Source organism: Rhagoletis zephyria, unplaced genomic scaffold (assembly GCF_001687245.7).
Source record: "Rhagoletis zephyria isolate East Lansing unplaced genomic scaffold, Rhagoletis_zephyria_1.1 Rzeph_scaffold_09014, whole genome shotgun sequence".
NCBI lineage: Eukaryota > Metazoa > Arthropoda > Insecta > Diptera > Tephritidae > Rhagoletis > Rhagoletis zephyria.
This window is the reverse complement of record NW_016166093.1, coordinates 227-21,036: the sequence shown is the minus strand read 5'-3', so window position 1 is coordinate 21,036 and position 20,810 is coordinate 227. Positions and strand designations below refer to the sequence as shown.

General features: G+C 36.6%; 1 protein-coding gene and 1 long non-coding RNA gene across 2 annotated transcripts; both read right to left on the bottom strand.

Moving 5' to 3' along the window:
- Positions 1-1,947: 1,947 nt before the first annotated feature.
- Positions 1,948-3,117, bottom strand: LOC108375492 (glycine, alanine and asparagine-rich protein-like). The gene has a single exon (XM_017631624.1). It carries the CDS (start codon positions 3,115-3,117, stop codon positions 1,948-1,950), a length of 1,170 nt encoding a protein of 389 aa, XP_017487113.1.
- A 14,861-nt stretch (positions 3,118-17,978) lies between these two features.
- On the bottom strand, positions 17,979-18,333 carry LOC108375494 (uncharacterized). The gene is made up of 2 exons (XR_001849164.1): positions 18,245-18,333; positions 17,979-18,076 (listed from the first exon to the last, which is right to left on the bottom strand). It is a non-coding gene; the product is annotated as an uncharacterized LOC108375494 (long non-coding RNA).
- Between the last annotated feature and the right edge of the window lie 2,477 nt (positions 18,334-20,810).

The window sequence follows — 20,810 nt, the reverse complement described above, 5'->3', positions numbered from 1 at the left end:
TCCGAAAGTATTTGATAGTAGGAATTCATATTCGTACAATTTTCAAGTAGTTTAAACTTTTGAATCAACAACGCGTGCAGGAAACAAAACTTTGGTCATACTATACCGTACTTGCGGAGGTGGAACCGAACCGCAAAAATTCGCCTGCCGCCTCATCTTCATCAAGAAAGGAAATGAAATAAGGTTGTCATGTATTCCAACCGCTTTCAGAAGTTTGCGCCAGCAACTACCACTTAGCAATTCCAAAGGTTGTTTTCTGTCTTATTTGCTTAACCTGCTGTCTGCCGGCTAGATCCAATAGAGCCGAATAACCTTTTTTGTGTTCACATATCAATATCTGATGTTTAGTCTATACTTCTCTGATCATGCTTATTTTTTTTTTAATAATTAGTATTGCTATTGTAAATCCAGCGCGATCTACCAGCCCGGGTACGTTGGACCCACATAATTACTTACATAGGGGTCCAATGGCCTGAACGGTAGGTAATGATATTTTTTCCGCGGTAGCCAAAGAGTTAATGCAGCAGCCAGTGGAAGCCTCCCAGTCATTGCTGAGTGCTATATTAGTATATTGCTTGCGGGCTAAGAAATTCCTGATCTGAGTCCTTTTTAACCAAATGAGCAGGAATTCTCGTGTGACCTGCCACTTTTGAGTATGTAGAGTGAAACAAGTTCCTTATATGTATCTACTTACCAACAAAATTTAGCTGACAGTTACACTGCTCAGTTTGGAAGTACCTAGTTTGAAGGCTGGCGAATGGCTTCGACCCATTTTCCATCATGTTGTCCCTGTCAGCTTTTTCCAAATGTAAGTTTTAGAACCATCCGTAAAAATTCAATAATATGTAATTAAGCAAACAAAGTCCAGAAAAATCCATGTTGTAGAATCTTCTCAACAAATGGGCAGCGTACTGTCCTTGGGCGTTGAGAAACACATCTACATCTGTGCCTTCAAAATATTCTTCCCCAGTCTACTCTGTGTCATAAATTGGCCTTACGCTAGGTTTGAAGATTTATAAAAATATCAAGAGCTTTCTCCTTGGCTTCATTTTGCATTGCCAATTGGCGTCAGTTGGCACAAAAGAAGAGAAAAGAGACTGGCGTGCTGGTCTCGGTCAAAATTACTTAGGCGCCCTGCAGAAAAAAATATCGATTGATTAAAATAACCAATTCTAGCTTTTTTTGTGTGATTTCGATAAATAAGTAAATTTCATTTAGCTATGGCAAAACTAAATTTAAGGTAGTTGTGAAGGCGTGCAGGAGTCATGCAGACGTTGTCGGAATTTGTTTTCTTTACAAGTTTCTATCTAAATATCCTCATACAAAAATTACTTTCAATAAATTTTTTTCTGCACTTCGTAAATTTTTTTTTCGAATTCAGGACAAATAAAATGAAGAACGAAATTTTATATTATCATTTTGATGTTATGTCTGATCGAATGCAAATATGAGACCACAAATAAACACAAACGTAATGTTAAATAAACTAAGTAAATAAAGAAAAATATAAAAACTTAAAAAAAATCTTTAGAGTAAATGTAATCAAAAAGAACAACCGAATCATGGATCACGCGACTCCGAATGGCGGCTTTATTTTTATGAGACTCTATTTTTTATGACAGAATACAGTCGGCCATTGCTTGCCAATGCGCAAGCGCTTTTAGAAAAAACTTTTTCTTTTCTTTTGTTTTTGATGTTAGTCGGAAATTGGGATCGATCCCTGTGGAACTACTACACAACAGCGGTGGATAACCCTTCATAACAAAAACATCATAGGATCAAAAAATAGTGTCGGAATTTATTCGAAAACAGTATTCAGTTTCGTTTTATGTATACATGAGCTCGTCAAGATATGTAACACAGTTCGAGTGGATAGCATTAATTTAAGACTATTCGAGAGTAATTAAAATATGGCGATTAATGTTTTTGACTAGACGTTTCTTATTTTTAACAACCAATCTTTTCCCAGATGCCACCACTTTTATATCCATTATTCCAACCATTGTTCCAACCACCCGAAGAACTGCTGCTGCTTCCCCAAGCGCCGACATTTGAAGGTGGCGGTGGTGGGCCATAAGATTGTGCGGGGACGCCATTGAAACCGCCTTGGCTGCCGTCATCCTCGTCGACGATTAACTTAATGGTTTTCACCACTTGCGTATTTTGTCCAGTAGCAGGTCCAGGTGATGAAATAATTTGGGGAATGAGCTGTGGAACGGGTTGTGGCGCAGGCGCTGAATAATATGTGGTTTGAACGGGAGCTTGCGGTGCCTGCACCACCGTACGCACCGGCGCAACCGCCTGTGTAGTCACATAAGAAGTGGACGCTTGCACGGCTGGAGGCTGTAGATTAACTGAAATTTGAGACGCAGGTTCGGGTGCAGGCAAATTGATTGAGGGAGGCGATTGCACCTGAACGGCGACGGGCGCTGCGGCGGACTCTCTATACTGGTAAGATTGTTGACTCGCATATTGAATAGGTTGTGGTGCAGGCGCTGAAACATAGGCGGTTTGTATGGGCACTTGTACGGGTGGAGGAGCTGGAGCGGATTGAATTATTGTGCGCACTGGCGCCACCGCCACTTGTGCTGGTGTGGAAACAGCTACCGGCGCCGGTATTGGTGTCCAACCACCGTTGGCGTAGCCACTAGAGTAGCCGCTGGCATAATTGGATGATACGCCTTCATTCTGACTGGGTAAAATTACTTTGATGATCTTTACTATCTGCTCGCCACCGCCGCTGCTACCGTAACTGCCTCGACTGTAGCCGCCGCCGCTATATCCTCCATTGTTATAGCCGCCATCATAGCCGCCACTCCCCCCAGCGCCGTAATTGTAGCCGCCGCTGTAGGCCTGACGTCCGTAGCCATAGCCATTGCCGTTGCCGTAGCCACCGCTGTAAATAGCGCGATTTTGTTGACCATAAAAGCCGCCATTGTAGTTGCCGCTGCCATAACCACCTCCGCCACTAAGACCGCCGCCGCCGCCGCCCCCTCCACCACCACCGCCTAAATTTCCAGCTAATCCCAAAAGTGCCAACTTGGCACCCAAGAAAGCGTGTGTGGCGGGCGTAAGCGTGGCCAGGACGCACACAGCAAGAACCAAACAAAATTTCATTATTTTCAACTCGATCACTTATTAAATGTTTTTTAAATTGATCCACGTGTACCAAAAACCCGATGAGCTAATTCGCAACTACCCGTGAACCAAACTCGATGTGAACTGTTAAAGTCTCTTTGAGTGGCATACAAATTTATAGGCCAAAAATGGCAGGTGCTAAATGGAATTAGTCGGGCTACTTTGGATTTGTCCCACATACACGCGCAATAGTATAACATACATACATCCGTACACACAAAGTACCGCACAATCTGCGTATGCCCGTGACTGTAATGGATAATGTATATATCTATGTATGTAACTAAGNGATTTGTCCCACATACACGCGCAATAGTATAACATACATACATCCGTACACACAAAAGACCGCACAATCTGCGTATGCCCGTGACTGTAATGGATAATGTATATATCTATGTATGTAACTAAGCAATTCTTAAGTACCGAAATCGTCGCACCGCCACACCCCTGTGGGACCTTTTTCTCGCACAGCATACTAAGCCACAAAACTTAGCTAGGTAGCCAGTGGTTAGCACATTTCCCTAACGCGATAAGTGTGTATACATACTTAGAAATACCAAAAAAGCCAATTTGTTAACTTGCATAGTATTTGTATGCTCGGTAATGGGATATCTGTGATCGTTGATCTATGCTCTAAAATGTTGTTTGCTTAATCAATAAATATCGTTTTATGCAGAAGCTGCTATTTAAGTTCATATACATATGCATACTTATACGTACTTATTTATGTATGGTCAGGGTACAGTGGCGGCCACATAAGTAAATACTACTAGCGACGTTTAGTTGACGTAGCTCACAGATGATTGGATATATTTATCCCTACGGCACATGGCTTTTTATAGGCGTAGAACTTTATATTGAAATAAAAGAACGCGAGTACATAATTCCAAATTAAAGATTGACTTTATTAGGAAGCTAATTGGGTACTGTTAGTGTTTGCATATGAATACATAGTAGTGCAATTAAACTGGAAAATCAACATCGAATATCGTAGACAGAAGGGCTACTACATAGCATACTAGGACTAAAACCGAAACTTGTGATGTGGATGTACTTCGGCATCATAGGACACATTTAAACTATGGCGCCCTGCTATGGTGGCCGGACATAAACAAACAGGAGATACAAAGTGGTCGATAAAGAGGCAATTAGACGGTTCAATGATAGATCGGGTACAGGTATGTNTTTTTTCTCGCACAGCATACTAAGCCACAAAACTTAGCTAGGTAGCCAGTGGTTAGCACATTTCCCTAAACCAAAGCCTATTTGCTAACTTGCATAGTATTTGTATGCTCGGTAATGGGATATCTGTGATCGTTGATCTATGCTCTAAAATGTTGTTTGTTTAATCAATAAATATCGTTTTATGCAGAAGCTGCTATTTAAGTTCATATACATATGCATACTTATACGTACTTATTTATGTATGGTCTGTGTACAGTGGCGGCCACATAAGCAAAAACTACCAGCGACGTTTAGTTGACGTAGCTCAAAGATGATTGGATATATTTATCCCTACGGCACATGGCTTTTTATAGGCGTAGAACTTTATATTGAAATAAAGGAACGAGAGTACATAATTCCAAATTAAAAATTGACTTTATTAGGAAGATAATTGGGTACTATTAGTGTTTGCATATAAATACATAGTAGTGCAATTAAACTGCAAAATCAACATCGAATATCGTAGACAGAAGGGCTACATAGCATACTAGGACTAAAACCGAAACTTGTGATGTGGATGTACTTCGGCATCATAAGACACATTTAAACTATGGCGTCCTGCTATGGTGGCCGGACATAAACAAACAGGAGATACAAAGTGGCCGATAAAGAGGCAATTAGACGGTTCAATGATAGATCGGGTACAGGTATGTTCTCCGAAGAACTCTTATATCTCCTTGCTTTTCCGTCTAGGAAATGATACAAGCATCTTACAAGCGGTAGTCTTAGGGTACGTTCACACGGAAAGCGGAGCCGAGCCGAGCGAAGCCGTTCCGAGCAGAGTGAAACTTTCAAATTGCTGTAGCTTTTTCAGAAGCGTTTTGGAGCTGAAAGCAACGAAGCTTTTGATTTCGAATTGCTATTTAATTTTTCGGCTTCATGACGCTGCTGCAAACAAGATATCAAAATATTCAAGTAAAAACGAATTTTTCAACTAATATTTTGAATAAAATTGAGCAAATATTTCTACCGCTTTTCATTGGCAGTAAGTCGTTCAGNATGTACATATATGAAAGTCTTCATACAGCAAGCTTTTTCAGAAGCGTTTTGGAGCTGAAAGCAACGAAGCTTTTGATTTCGAATTTCTATTTAATTTTTCGGCTTCATGACGCTGCTGCAAACAAGATATCAAAATNTTTTCAGAAGCGTTTTGGAGCTGAAAGCAACGAAGCTTTTGATTTCGAATTGCTATTTAATTTTTCGGCTTCATGACGCTGCTGCAAACAAGATATCAAAATATTCAAGTAAAAACGAATTTTTCAACTAATATTTTGAATAAAATTGAGCAAATATTTCTACCGCTTTTCATTGGCAGTAAGTCGTTCAGTGTGAACACCTGCAGGTTCGCTTCGCCTTTCTTCGCTCAGCACCGCTTGGCTTTCTGTGTGAACGCATCCATAGGTTTCTTTGTAGCTTGTCAGGTTCGGGTCACCAAATTCCAGCTTGTACAGAGGTGCAAAGCGGTATTATGCCCAAAGTCTGCGTCAATTAGCGTCTCTCTTGTCTGGGTTCCCGGCCGTAGGTACATTGAAGGCAATGATATGGCCGATGAATTTGGAGGAATCCGAGGTTGTTGCACTGGGATGCCCTCTCGGAGTCTAAGACTGGCAAGGAAAGGGTGTCGGATATGCAAACTTGCAAATAGCCAAAGAACCGTGGCCTGACTATAATACGACGAAGACATTTGACCTGCTTATTAGGTCAAGGACAAAAGTATTCAGAATTGTGTCAACCATTATGGCTCACTGGCCCATAGGCACACATGAGTAGTCCACTTGCAAAGTGTGCTATGTAAAATTTTTTAGATTTTTAGTTTTTGGTGGGTAACGTACCACTATTTAAAGTAGTTTCATATCCTATTACAGCCCAGTGCAAAATCTTTGCATATTCTGAAAAAACTTATCAAATGTTAACTACTCTTGCAAAAGTCGCTATCATACTTATTTATAAACTTTCAAAAGTCTCCATCTTCTGATAAACTTAGAAAACTGCTTTAGGTCCTTTAGATTGGTAATGTTATTTGATGTTATGTTATGCTATGTTATAATGTTCTTAGGCTGTTATTTATCAACATTTTCAGGTAATAAAGAAAAAGATTCAATTTAGATTTTACTTGTTGTCGTAGTTGTTTTTTTTTTAATTTATGGCTTATTATCATAAAATCACATAACGCTGTGGACTACTCACATGCAGATGGAATAGGGTTCCCGTATAATAGAACTTGCCGCAACTCTCAACTAAAATATAGCGAAGAAGTGGTCCAGCATTTCCCTTGTGAATGCTCAGTCCTAGCAGCTTTTAGGCATAAAGGCAGCAGATAAATATGGCAGGGTCTACCACAGCTGATATCAGCAATTCATTAATGAATCAAAATGGCTAATTTCTACTAATGTGTATTAAAATGGCCCAAAACGCGCTAATTGTATCGTAGCTAGCACTGCGACCAACCAACATAGTGCCGTAGCTAGCCCTAAAAATCTACTTTGAAGCTAGCATGATCGATTGCAATTTTTAAATTAATTGTTGATGTCGAAACAAACTTATAGGTCAATATTTAGACTTACATACTACTTAGCATACGTTTTATCGGCATAACCACGCGTAGCCGATGGGTGTCTTTAGTCCCGTAATGGGCATTACCTATCAAGCGTACAGCTCAACTGCACGCTTTTCTCACGTACTTATATGCGCACCAGTGAGACCAGATTACTTTCGAGGCTAGATTTAGCATTTGTTTTTCGTCTCTAGCATCAGAATTTTAGTTCTAGTTTCATGGCTTTTTTCTAGCCTTTTTACTAAAAATATTCATTTTATAATTACGTTAGATATGAACTTTCTAAAAATTAGTTCATAAATTATTACTGACTGTCAACTTAAACCAGATGCGAAAACATTTTGTTTATTCTCTTTTTCAGATGTTTGACAGTTCGAAAAGGAAAATCTGGCAAGCCTGATTATCACACAGCTCTCAATTGACGAAAGATCTAAAATCTACAGTTTCTTACGGTATCCTAATACGGTGTTTACATGAGGCGATTTTACCGGCAAATTTTAGTTGAACGCAGCAATCGCCTGGTATGAAAGGCCTTTAAACTAATCGCTTCCAATGTAGTTGGGGGCAGCCAACTTTTGATCCAATTAATCGCCTTTAAAATTGCCTGTAAAATCACCTCATGTGAGCACCGTTTAAATTTTCATCAACCTAATACAGTATCTCATATACTTAGTAGGTTGGCCTTTGGTAGTAAAAACTATTTCTAAAACAAGCTTTCTAAATATGAACCAAATCGCAACACGTCTAAATACAGAGTTTTCAAATGTCTCAACTCCTGCACCACCTAGTGAATTAAATCATCTTATTTTTTGTCGGTCTGTGCGGAGATCACAAATCGCCTCCTTGCTTAGGGAAGTTCCTCCAAAGATTTACATCAAGTGTAGACAGGTCCTTCTTTAGTTGGTTCTTCCTGATCGACACTATTGTATGCAAAATGAATTTCGTACAATCCAAAATTAAAATGAAGCTAGTGAGCCCGCATGGCGCCAAAACGCCAACAATTAATTAAATTTTTGAAACAGGTAAAACTTTATACAAAACCCTATAAAAATATTCCTAATGATTGATCTAACCATTTCCGAGTGATGAGAGATCTCGCATGGTGTCGGTTTTCANATGGCGCCAAAACGCCAACAATTAATTAAATTTTTGAAACAGGTAAAACTTTATACAAAACCCTATAAAAATATTCCTAATGATTGATCTAACCATTTCCGAGTGATGAGAGATCTCGCATGGTGTCGGTTTTCATTTAACTTCAAAAAATAAAACCTGTGCACATCTATGTAGAATCCCAGTTCTTAGACTTCTCATTTTGGAAATTCGAAATAACGTTGCAGATGTGATGACCTTAAAAAAAAAATATTAAAATTTATGGTNTGGAAATTCGAAATAACGTTGCAGATGTGATGACCTTAAAAAAAAAATATAAAAATTTATGGCAATTCTAATTAAAAATATTATCATCCTATAGTTTTCTTAAAACACTTTCGTTTGACACTAATATTTCGATAATTCATTTATGTGTATTTCGTATAAGTAAAACAAATTCGACTTTTAAAACAGGTGGCAACCCCTTCAAAGTTATTTTTAAACTAAAATCTTTCGCCTGGCATTGTTATACATATTTCAATTAACTGATGAATTAAGTTGAATTTAGTATTTTTAAGCACATGGCCACTCTCGTAAATAAAGTTTAGAAATAAACTATTTTCAAACCCATTTCGATTGATACCCATCTTTTGACAATCCATTAAACTCATTAAATAATTTGAGCTTAATTTTTTCAACAAAAAAAAAACCAAATGTTCAATTTAAAGATTTCGTAACACTCGTTCTTTTGCAAACCATATTTTAAAATTTCATTTAACTTACGTATAATTAAACGAAATACCACTTTCAAAATAGGCGGCAACCCTCTTAAAAATTATTTTCGAACTAAAATTTCGTTAAATATTTTTCCCCTGACATTTTTATAAATATTTCAAATAACTGATGAATTAAGTGGAAATTCATTTTTTAAACACGTGGCAACCCTCCTAAATATAGTTCTTAAGTAAAGGTTTTTAAACCCATTTCCATTGATTACCATCGGTTAGTAATTCATTTATCTTATTAAATAATTTTAGTTTAGCCCTTTAAGCTGGGCAACCCTAAAGCACAACAAAAATGTTCTAAATTGTCAAACTAAGTATTTCTTGAAGCTCTTTCATTTGACATCCATCGTTAATATTTCATATAACTTAGGTATAAAATAATTCAATTAGACTTCTCAAATAGGTGGCAAACTTATTCAAAATATTTCCAAACTACTACCTTCTTAAACCTCTTTTGTATGACACCCATATAGCTATACCTTATTTACTTACTAAATTCCTTTAATTAATATTTAATTACATTTTTTTAATATGTGGCAACCCTCCTATATGGAGTTAAGTTATAAAGCCTTTTCAAAACCATTTCGAGTGATACCCATACTTAATAATTGATTTAACTTTTTAATTAATTTGAGCTAATGGTGGTGGCAACTTTATTCGATAAAGTAAAAGTTCTTGAACATCATCACCCTAAACCCATTAATTTGGTACCTCACTTTTGAAAATCGAACGGACGGTGCGGATCTGAGGGCATTGAGTAGTAAATAACTTGAGTTTAATTATTTAACAGGTGAAAACTCCTTTCGAAAAAATAAAACCAGTTTGCACATCTACAGGCCAAGCGCTTTAATTTGGCACTGACACACCTCAAAATTTGGAATTTTTGAAATTAGGCGTTAAAAAATATACACAAAGCTTTTATTTACCTTTCAATAAAGGCTGAAGCAAATGTTTGTTATAATTTGTTGAAAAAACCTAAGGTAAAGTCTCCCTTGCCCATATGATTAGCATGTGCAAAGAAATCGTTTCCGGATTTTCTGACAAACGCGTAGCTTTGACTTGTGTCACCTTTGAAGTTCTGTTGCGATATCCTTATTAATACATTAACTAAGAATTTCGCCAAAAAAAAACAAATATTTCAGGAAATTTCTTTATTTTTTGATTTCCTTTTATACCTGTTTGCCCATGATGCTGCTTGCCTAGAAGCGAATCTTGGAGACAATATTTTGAATTTAATAAGTCACATTTTTCTCAGTGTGAAAAACATTGCAGTTGTCAGTGTTGCCACTCAAACAGTTTTTTTCCTACCACAATTGGTACAAAATCCTACCAAAATGTGACTCTCATTGGAAATGTGATTTAAATATTGTAACATATGTAAGTAGGTACAGCACTTTATTATAAAAAGATCAATTAAAATCTACTTGTCCATAATTTTTCTTCATGTGCAGCTCTTTTTGGGTAAAATAAAGAAAAAAGCGTGAACTCATAGTCAAGTTTTGAAAGTTACCTGTTTTTACTTTTGCGCGACGAATTAAAAGCTCTCAACTATTCTTTTCTTAAGAGAGAAGAGGGAAATAAAGTATAAATACTCTCCCTTCTCACTCGCTCGCTTTGGCGAAATGTAAAATTTGCCATTTGCATAACAATTATCTAAATATATTCTATTAACTTAAACAAACTGTATGAATTAGAGGATAGTCTAATTTTTATTATTATTCTTACATGTCCCATTTCTCTTTTCCTTTTAACATCATCCCGTACTCCCGAAAGAAGAGATACTGAAATTTTATAAAATGAAGAAAATATGTGATTTGCCTACCAAAATCCCTCGAAAAGCCTTATTTTAAGAAATGAAACTACCAATTTTGGTCCAATTGATCCGAAGCGGCGGCNGTAAAGTCTCCCTTGCCCATATGATTAGCATGTGCAAAGAAATCGTTTCCGGATTTTCTGACAAACGCGTAGCTTTGACTTGTGTCACCTTTGAAGTTCTGTTGCGATATCCTTATTAATACATTAACTAAGAATTTCGCCAAAAAAAAACAAATATTTCAGGAAATTTCTTTATTTTTTGATTTCCTTTTATACCTGTTTGCCCATGATGCTGCTTGCCTAGAAGCGAATCTTGGAGACAATATTTTGAATTTAATAAGTCACATTTTTCTCAGTGTGAAAAACATTGCAGTTGTCAGTGTTGCCACTCAAACAGTTTTTTTCCTACCACAATTGGTACAAAATCCTACCAAAATGTGACTCTCATTGGAAATGTGATTTAAATATTGTAACATATGTAAGTAGGTACAGCACTTTATTATAAAAAGATCAATTAAAATCTACTTGTCCATAATTTTTCTTCATGTGCAGCTCTTTTTGGGTAAAATAAAGAAAAAAGCGTGAACTCATAGTCAAGTTTTGAAAGTTACCTGTTTTTACTTTTGCGCGACGAATTAAAAGCTCTCAACTATTCTTTTCTTAAGAGAGAAGAGGGAAATAAAGTATAAATACTCTCCCTTCTCACTCGCTCGCTTTGGCGAAATGTAAAATTTGCCATTTGCATAACAATTATCTAAATATATTCTATTAACTTAAACAAACTGTATGAATTAGAGGATAGTCTAATTTTTATTATTATTCTTACATGTCCCATTTCTCTTTTCCTTTTAACATCATCCCGTACTCCCGAAAGAAGAGATACTGAAATTTTATAAAATGAAGAAAATATGTGATTTGCCTACCAAAATCCCTCGAAAAGCCTTATTTTAAGAAATGAAACTACCAATTTTGGTCCAATTGATCCGAAACGGCGGCACTGGCAGTAGTCCGAAATGGTTTATTCTTTCTTATTGATATTGGCTGGGAAAAAATGCCAGCTCCCATACCGAATCCCGTTTTGGAGGTACCTATTACAATTAAAATCTCGTCTTCATTTAGAACGTTATCGGATATCCAATCACTACTGTGTATGCAGTGGAAGAAATGGATGATAGGTGCATTGGAGTTAGAAACTGTTTTACCTAACATTTACTATTAGTTTTAAACTTGCATACTGTCGTATTTTGATGTCCACCGCCGTACTTTAATACGTATGTATGTATGTGCATGTATGAATGCATAAGTCTGTATGTGAATGGATTTAAACTTTAAACTAAACATTGGTAAATTTCCCAAGCTCCTCTTAGGTGCCTTTGTTGGTATTTAGTATGTACTATGTCAGCAAATGTACTACATAATCATCGGTCATCAACCATATGAAAAATCTTCTATTTATATGAACTCGCGTGCTTATGTACATATTTCTCAATAAGTAAATTTAGTTATGTATATGTAGGTACATATTATTATAATGTATATGCATAAATATTTTCATTTGTACTTACTATATATATATGTACATCCACTTGTGCATGTTTACATTAGGGTGGTCTAAAATAAGCAAAGTCGGAATTCTAATGCTCTCACCCCTAGGATTTTTCTATATCGAAAAAATATACCCCTATTTTTTATTTTTAAATCAAAAAATATTTAGAGAGACTTCCAATAAACATGCCCAATTGTTTATTTAACCATTTCTTAATACTAAAGATTTTTTTATTTATTGCATTTTCTGGGGGTTTTGGCACACTTATAAAACAAAGTAGCTAAAAAAATGGTTAAATAAATAATTTCGTATTATTATTGGGAATTTCATGAAGAGAAACAGAGTTTGTTGATCGAAAAATACTGATTTTCAATAATTATATACCATTTCTACGAAAATTTGTTTTGTCCCCCATATAAAATACATGGAAAACTTTGAACGCTTTGAGCGACCTCTAAATGTTTTTTGAATTGAAACTAAAAAAACAACGGTATATTTTCGATACAGAACAATCCTAGGGGTGAGAGCATTAAAATTCCGTCTTTACTTTTTCACATGTATTTTCGGACCACCCTTATGTACACACATGAGGAAATAATGTAACATCCCACCGTGTTTACTTTCATATGTGCTTAAAGAATTTAGCTCGTGGGTACATCGAACCGCAAATCGAAAAGATATTGAATTTTTGATAACGTACATCCAATTAAGTGTATTCTACGCAGGATATATTGTTCTGTTTTTGTACTTGGGTAATAAATAAGATGGTATTATGAACCATAAAATCTTTACCATGACATGGACATTGTGAAAGACATAAAAATTTAACCTTGTGGAGGCTTGAATTATGAAGGACCAAGTGCAGAAAAATCTGTTTACACTAGGTGGTATCAGCTGGCCGAACTTTGCAAAAGGCCAAGCAAATTGCTGAAAATGTTTGGTCTGGGCCCAAAGCGAAATTGATTGTAGAGCCAAATAAGAAGAAAAAGTTAAACAATGTTGCTAATGCGGTAATAAGTATGTCGAACACAAATAACCCAGGGACGGCGGAATGGTAAAGCTGCTAGCCACTACACCACAGCGGCCGCTATTACTATTACCATAATAAACACTCGAATGAAAATGTTTGCCTAGATGAGCTCTCAGGAATCTCGTATGTACATCGACCGACGACAGCAACTAAGATTGAAATTGTGGGCACATGCCGATGACGATGACATCATCGGTGACAAAAACCGCGAAGTCTATTCAGCCTTTTCCAAGTTGGAGAAGGAAGCGAAGCGTAAGGATCTGGTGGTAAACGAGGACAACACGAAGTGTCCACTGTCATCAAACAAACAGTCAGCGCATGCCGGCCTTGGCACCCATGTCACTGTGGAGAAGTAGAGAATTTCGTATACTAGCGCCAAATAAGATGAAGAACTGAAGTTTTTACTCCAGTTCCTGTTAGTATAATTTTAAAATTTTTCGGTCACAGGATTTTGTGTAATGTTCAGGATAGGCTTGTAACTAAAAAAGGTAGTGTCCCATCCTTAAGTGAATTTAGTTGAAAAAGCTCTGGGTCTTTCGCCAGCAAACATTTAGTTGACGGATTCAAAATCAATTGTACGAGACAAAGATGGTTCCAATGCAAAATTTCCGAAGCTAGTTAGTTTTTAAATTAGGGTATGAGCATTATTCCTCAGAAGTCTGTTCTTGTACCATTTAAAACAAGGTATAAACCAACCCTTGTTTCGGTCGCTCTTGGAAGTACAGGGCTAGAATACTCCAATGAGGTCAAATATCTGGAGATAGCGATACATAAGAGATTCAAGTGGAGCTCCCATCTTAAGAGAACTGTTGCTACAGCTCTACTGAGCGGAGTTCCAGGCTGATAAAGCGGATCTACCGAAGGTATTCTTGAAAAGATACCATGGTTAGAAATATGCTGAATTTCTGATTCTATGACTAAAGGGACCTGCTTCGACAGAAAGTTCGAAGACAGTTTAAGGATGAAGGACAAATTACGGGCATGTATCTCTGGACCAGGTACCAAACTTGCAATCCCCATGGGGAAATCTATCACAATGTGTCATGCTGATATATTCGCAATTTTAAATTGCTTCAAATTAACGCTTTGAAAAAGGTTGCAAGGTTGCCTTAATTGTTATCTTTTCAGATAGCCCAGCAGCCATCCGGGCCGAAGGCCGCCGACCCGGAAAGTGTTCTGTGCGAAAATACTATAGTGATGATGGTTATTTTTTCTAAGCGCGGCCGAAGGCTGCCAACGCGGAAAAGTGCTCTGCACAAAAATACCGGCGTAACCCGAGTTTATATTTTCTGTCAAAATGCTAATTTTACCCCCATTTTCAAATGGATGCCCAGGGGTCTTTAAAGGAGTCAGAGTTGAGAAGGGACTGTGCTCTTTCCAATGGGTTGGGTGTTATCGCAAGTCAGTAGACGATATTCCTAATGCCTAATATTCGATATTCCTAACTTGCTGGCCTACTCAGGAATATACATATCGTTACCTTAATATAGAAAGGCCCTAACTCATATAGCCGCTGAAATGCAAAAAAGCCGTAACTAACTAAAAAGTTGTATTGCTTAAAATTATGTGGGTACTTACAATTCGATGAAATGCATCATAATCAATCAAAAGGGAATTTTGAATTTTTACTTAGTTACGGATTTTTGTATTTCAGCGACTATATGAGTTAGGGCCTTTCTATATTAAGGTAACGATATGTATGTAAGATTTTAAGGTAAATTAAAAAGAAGAAAGGTTAATGTTTGGAACCGACCACGTGTACATTTGATGTGCGGTCGGTGTCATCGGGTATTACCAACTCTTGGATAAATTTCCTATTAGACATTAAGTTGTAGGAAATTCGCACCTCAACAAAACACTTAGTTAGCATCCACGTACTTCGCAGAAATAGCTCTTCTTTGTCAATTAATTTGGTATGCGCCGCGTATTCATCTACACCTTCCTGCTTCTTCTTTTTTTATTTATAGTTTGAAATTGCCATTGTGCGAAAATTTGTGATTTTAAAAAATGTACACTTATGTATGTACATATTTATGCATACAAGTAAGTTTATTTGCTAATGTTGTTATGAACAAAGAAGAAGAAGAGGAAGAAAAAATGCCGGCAACAATGCCGTTTTGGGTTTGGCTCATTAGGGACCTTTTTAGCGCGTCCACACGAAATGATATCGGAGGCAGCGAGCTCATTACCATCGACAGCATGTGTCGAGTAGTAGCAGTGATAGCATCGAAGTTCTCAGCATCACTTAAAAATATACATAATGAATCAGAGTATTTTAAGGCCAATGTAGTTTGAATACATTTTACGAGAAACGAGGTTGTTTCTGAGATAGGCAAAACCTCTTATTGGCCTTAAAATACTCTGATTCATTATATATATTTTATGCTTAATTAACTAAAAAGCACTTAATCTTTATACTACTTTATAAATTTAAAATTTTTATCGGATGCTTCCAATAGATATTTTGATTCGCTTTCGATTTTCACCAAAACCGATGCCTTTTATTTTAAAATAAATGCTTGCAATTGAAAGTTGAAGCTTTTTCCTAAAAGCATACCTGTTTTCCGAATGGCTTTTTTCGTAATATTAGATTTCAACGGCTATGCGTTTGCGTTACAGAATTGCCATCAGAGAGGATATCAATTCCAAAGGTCTCAGCTTGGCCCGGGATATTCGCATTTTTACCTTAGACATTTCACGTAAAGTACCACATATATATGTACTCATTTATGTATGTATTTATTTACAAAATTTTAAGTATATATGTATTTAAGTACGTCCATACATACATATACTATACATAGAAAAATCTCTAGTTCTGAACTGGTGCGCTTTTAGTACATTTAGACCCAATACTAGTTCGCGATAAATCTCTTTTGCATGCAAACAACTGGCGAATTTTCCCCCGCTGCATTACCTTTTATATAGTTCAGAACCAGTCCTAAACTCGGCAGATGGGATTTAGTTCGCTTTGCGCCCCGTTTTCAATAGTTCCGAAGCAGTTATAAAATCGACAGACGAAAAGAGTAACAAGATGTTTTGAAACAGTCTTTTTGGTTTTACCATGGTAGGAATTTTTAATTATTTGCAAAGAAATGTGTCTTCAATCTGAAATCAAATTTGTGTGAATGAATGTAAATCAAATTGGGCATTTGAAAACATGTTTACATACCTTAGACTGTAGTTGAATTTGCACAGGTGCTGGCCGTTATTGAATAAATTCCAGAAGGTCCCAAAATGTTAACATAAATTTTAGTTTTGTATTACCAAACTATAAAAAAAGCATCTACGAAGTGCAGACTGAAAGCGTATTTGAACGAAAACCCCGCCAAGCAAAACTCTATTTAAAGTAAAGAAGCCCCTCGCTGAATGCCTTTTTCGGTAGTTCCGAACTAGTTCGAAATTTGCCAGATGCGATCGTTCTTTCTATACTTTCGAACCAGTCCTAAATTCGTCGTTTTGTATTACCAAACTATAAAAAAGCATCTGCGGAGTGCAGACTGAAAGCGTATTTTGAACGAAAACCCCGCCAAGCAAAACTCTATTTAAAGTAAAGAAGCCCCCCGCTGAATGCCTTTTTCGGTAGTTCCGAACTAGTTCAAAATTTGCCAGATGCGATCGTTCTTTCTATACTTTCGAACCAGTCCTAAATTCGTCGTTTTGTATTACCAAACTATAAAAAAGCATCTGCGGAGTGCAGACTGAAAGCGTATTTGAACGAAAACCCCGCCAAGCAAAACTCTATTTAAAGTAAAGAAGTCCCCCGCTGAATGCCTTTTTCGGTAGTTCCGAACTAGTTTAAAATTTGCCAGATGCGATCCTTCTTTCTATACTTTCGAAACAGTCCTAAATTCGTCGTTTTCTAAAAATAAAATTGTTTTTTGTTTTTAAAGTACCACATCTTGCTCTTTTGAACTGGTGGCGATCTAGTTACTATCGGGCTGGTTCGCTTTTGGCGATAAAGATCTAGTACGGAACTACAAATTTGGTTCACCAGTTCGGGCTTTCCCTACAGGGTAGTGCTCCGCATTGCGCATGTATGTCAGGGATTGGCATTGGTTGATCCTCAACTGTTCATACTCATTCAATACCGCTGCTTTGTATGACTGAGCAGCGGCGTTGGCTTAGTAGTATCGATACCTAAACGAAATTAGAGGATGACTGAACACGAGCGCATTGCGTGCTGTCTTGCAAATACAGCCAACACAAGTGAACGATGCTTATAACTGCTCATACTGATTTTGACTTCGGCAAATCTGTACTCTGAATGATCGTGCACGAAACCAGCAAACGTGGCAGTTGAACGGCTCCGAAAACATGAGAGTCATNTGGCCACATAAATATTAAAAATTAAATAAATGGATATTAACATAAAATTATTGCCAAAGAAAAATCTTTGAAATCTTTGAAGAAATGTTCCCAAATATACAAAATAAACCATGGTATATATTAAACAAGTATATATTAAACAAAATTAATGGAATTCAAACAAATCCTTTATTCAAAGTGACTATATTAAGAATTATACAAATAATAAAGATGCAATTGATTTAATGCATACAAATTAATCTTTTAAAAGCTATTATATTTGTTGCATTTAAAGATTGCATGTTTAATATCTTAAATTGAATTACATTTGGTTTTTTTAATTTAAATTTTTTAGTAATGTTTTCTACTTTTCCGCCAATCAGTCTTGCTAATCATTATATTGCTTACATTTAAAAGTTATATCTTCAATATCGCAATGTTATTTTTTTGTAATGTTGTGTACTTTTTTCTATGTAAANTTACTTGTAAATATGCAAAGGCTGCACTTGACCAACCCAAACGCTGCAGTGGTAAAAATACATGCATCAGCAAACGTGGACGGACAACCAAGTGATCCTGACCTTCACAAGAGAATATATTTATTAATATTTGTATTATCTGCACCAGCCATACGTGGACGGACACACAGGGATCCTAACATGCAAAACTTGCTTGCAACGTNATATTTGTATTATCTGCACCAGCCATACGTGGACGGACACACAGGGATCCTAACATGCAAAACTTACTTGCAACGGCTGCACTTGTTGTAAAACGCTACTTTTTGAATACAAATTATGAATAACTCCGATACCCTGCAAACAAATATGTAAATTATTGTTGTAATTCAAAATATTTCCATTATTTTTGATTTTTTTGCCATACTTACTTGAATTTGCCCAATAAGAAAATGAATTTCCACGAAACAATCGATGAAAATATCGGCAGTGTTGCCTGTTAAACTTTTTATACGAAGACAATATTTTTCCTTATATTTTAGTAGTAGTTTCTACAAATCAAAAAAGAAGGCAGCACAGGCTAAGGCAGAATGCGGGAGCGAGACGACTGCCGGTTTATCCAACCTTGTATTATTGAATCATGCATCTTGCCTTCGCCAGTCTTTCACATAAGCTGTCATGCTTTCGGCAACCGTCCAAAGCAATATCGTGATTTTGGGNGTATTTTAGTAGTAGTTTCTACAAATCAAAAAAGAAGGCAGCACAGGCTAAGGCAGAATGCGGGAGCGAGACGACTGCCGGTTTATCCAACCTTGTATTATCGAATCATGCATCTTGCCTTCGCCAGTCTTTCACATAAGCTGTCATGCTTTCGGCAACCGTCCAAAGCAGTATCGTGATTTTGGGAGTCGATCAAATACGGCTGTTGCTGGTTTCGTGCACGATCATTCGGAGTACAGATTTGCCGAAGTCAATATCAGTATGAGCTGTTATAAGCATCGTTCACTTGTGGTGGCTGTATTTGCAAGACAGCACGCTTTGCGGTGGTGTTCGTTCATCCTCCGTTTTTAACGTGAGTAGGCTTAAAGTCACAAAAACAGCACCCTTTGCCAATCCCTGATGTATGTATGGTTGAGCGTCGATGACTTCTGGTGCAGAGTCTACATATGTAGATACGCTCGCTTTCATTCATTCATTGTGCAGTGACACGGACTCTAATCGTCTTTGTGTCCAAAATTGAAGGTCACCATTGTTTAGCCACTTTACTCAACTTGGCTCGGATGCGTTTTTGTAAGATGCTCGTTCCCGCGCTATTGGTTTTTATGATTTTCATATTAATAAGGTGTGAAATTTTCGTTTAGAAAAACGCCAAGTCGGACGCTTCACTAACCACTTACCTGCATAAATAAATAGAAGTGCAAATAGTTAGTGGTCATACCTTTAACTTAGCACTCTTTGCATACATATAGTAGTAGTAGTATTTGTTTTATGTTTAACCAATAAATAAATTAAGAAAATATTGCATACAAAAAACCAATAATATCCAATTTGTTTGCCTTGAATGATTTTGAGGCTTGCAATGCATATATGTACATATGCATCTGCCTATAAACACAAATAAGATATGAATTAATTTGTTTAAAAACTTCAAATTAATTCTAGGATTTCGAATAAAATTGATGGCCCTTAATCGTCGCAGATTAAAGGTTCATTAACAAAAGCACTGACGGCCACCGCAGTGGCCAAATAGGCATATGAGGATAATATTACTCGACAGAAACCCAGCGTTGCCGTTTTCACTCCGGTCGGAGTGTTTCATTAAGTCAACCCTACGTCACTCCCTCTCTTGCAAAAGCACTCCGATTTTGAGATTACCAGAATTAGTTTTACGTCGAAATATACTCGGAAGTTTGCCATTGCCTGCCGAGGGATGGCTTCTGTTAAGAAAAAACCTCTTTTCTATATTTTTTTGCGATGTTGCTTGAACCCAGGCCCTGCGGAGTGGTAGTGCGCCCTGCTAACTACTACACCACAGCGGCTGCCCATTACACATTATTATACTAAAATTTAATGGGCCATAAAAAGTTTAAAGTTTTGATGAAAATTCGTTGAACTTTTCTTAATTTTGTATAAAGTTTAAAACTTTGATTTAAGTATATAATTTTTTTGTAGCATTAAACATATTTTTGTAAAAAATAACAAAAATTGTTTAGCTTGTTGATATTTAATAAAAAAAAAAGAAGAGTTGCACGCAGATACATATCAGACATCTGCNTAGAAGAAATTAGCCGTTTATAGCCTATTTTGATATTTGCCTTGTTTTCTTAAAATTCAAATTTATACGTTTCAATTTTTGACTAAGCAAACCCAAAATTTATTAGAAATGGCTACTAGCCTTATCGCGAAAAATTTTCATGTCAGGCAGGGTTAAGTAGAGTTGTCAAACTATCGATGGACTATCGATCATCTCTACCAATTATTTTGAAATTATTTGAATTTTTTAATTTGAATTAAAAATTTTGTTTTTTAGTGTAATATGCACGCATTTAGGTCAAAATACATATATATTAGGCTGGGTCGATATTGTATGGGGGAAAATAAAAGTCGTTTGACCGCATTGTAATAGTAATATTATGATGTCTTAGGTCTTAGCCAATTGTTATTGGCCACGAAAGATTAATTTAAAACTTATCTTTAGCCCGCGCAATTGCATCAAAGTATACGAATTTTGAAAATGAAACTTTGGCTGGTAATATCTATGGAATGCGTTAATTTTTATAAACCGCACGNGAAAAATTTTCATGTCAGGCAGGGTTAAGTAGAGTTGTCAAACTATCGATGGACTATCGATCATCTC

Coding starts and splice junctions, on each gene's coding strand:
- LOC108375492 (XM_017631624.1), bottom strand. CDS start 3,117: ATGAAATTTTGTTTGGTTCTTGCTGTGTGCGTCCTGGCCACGCTTACG.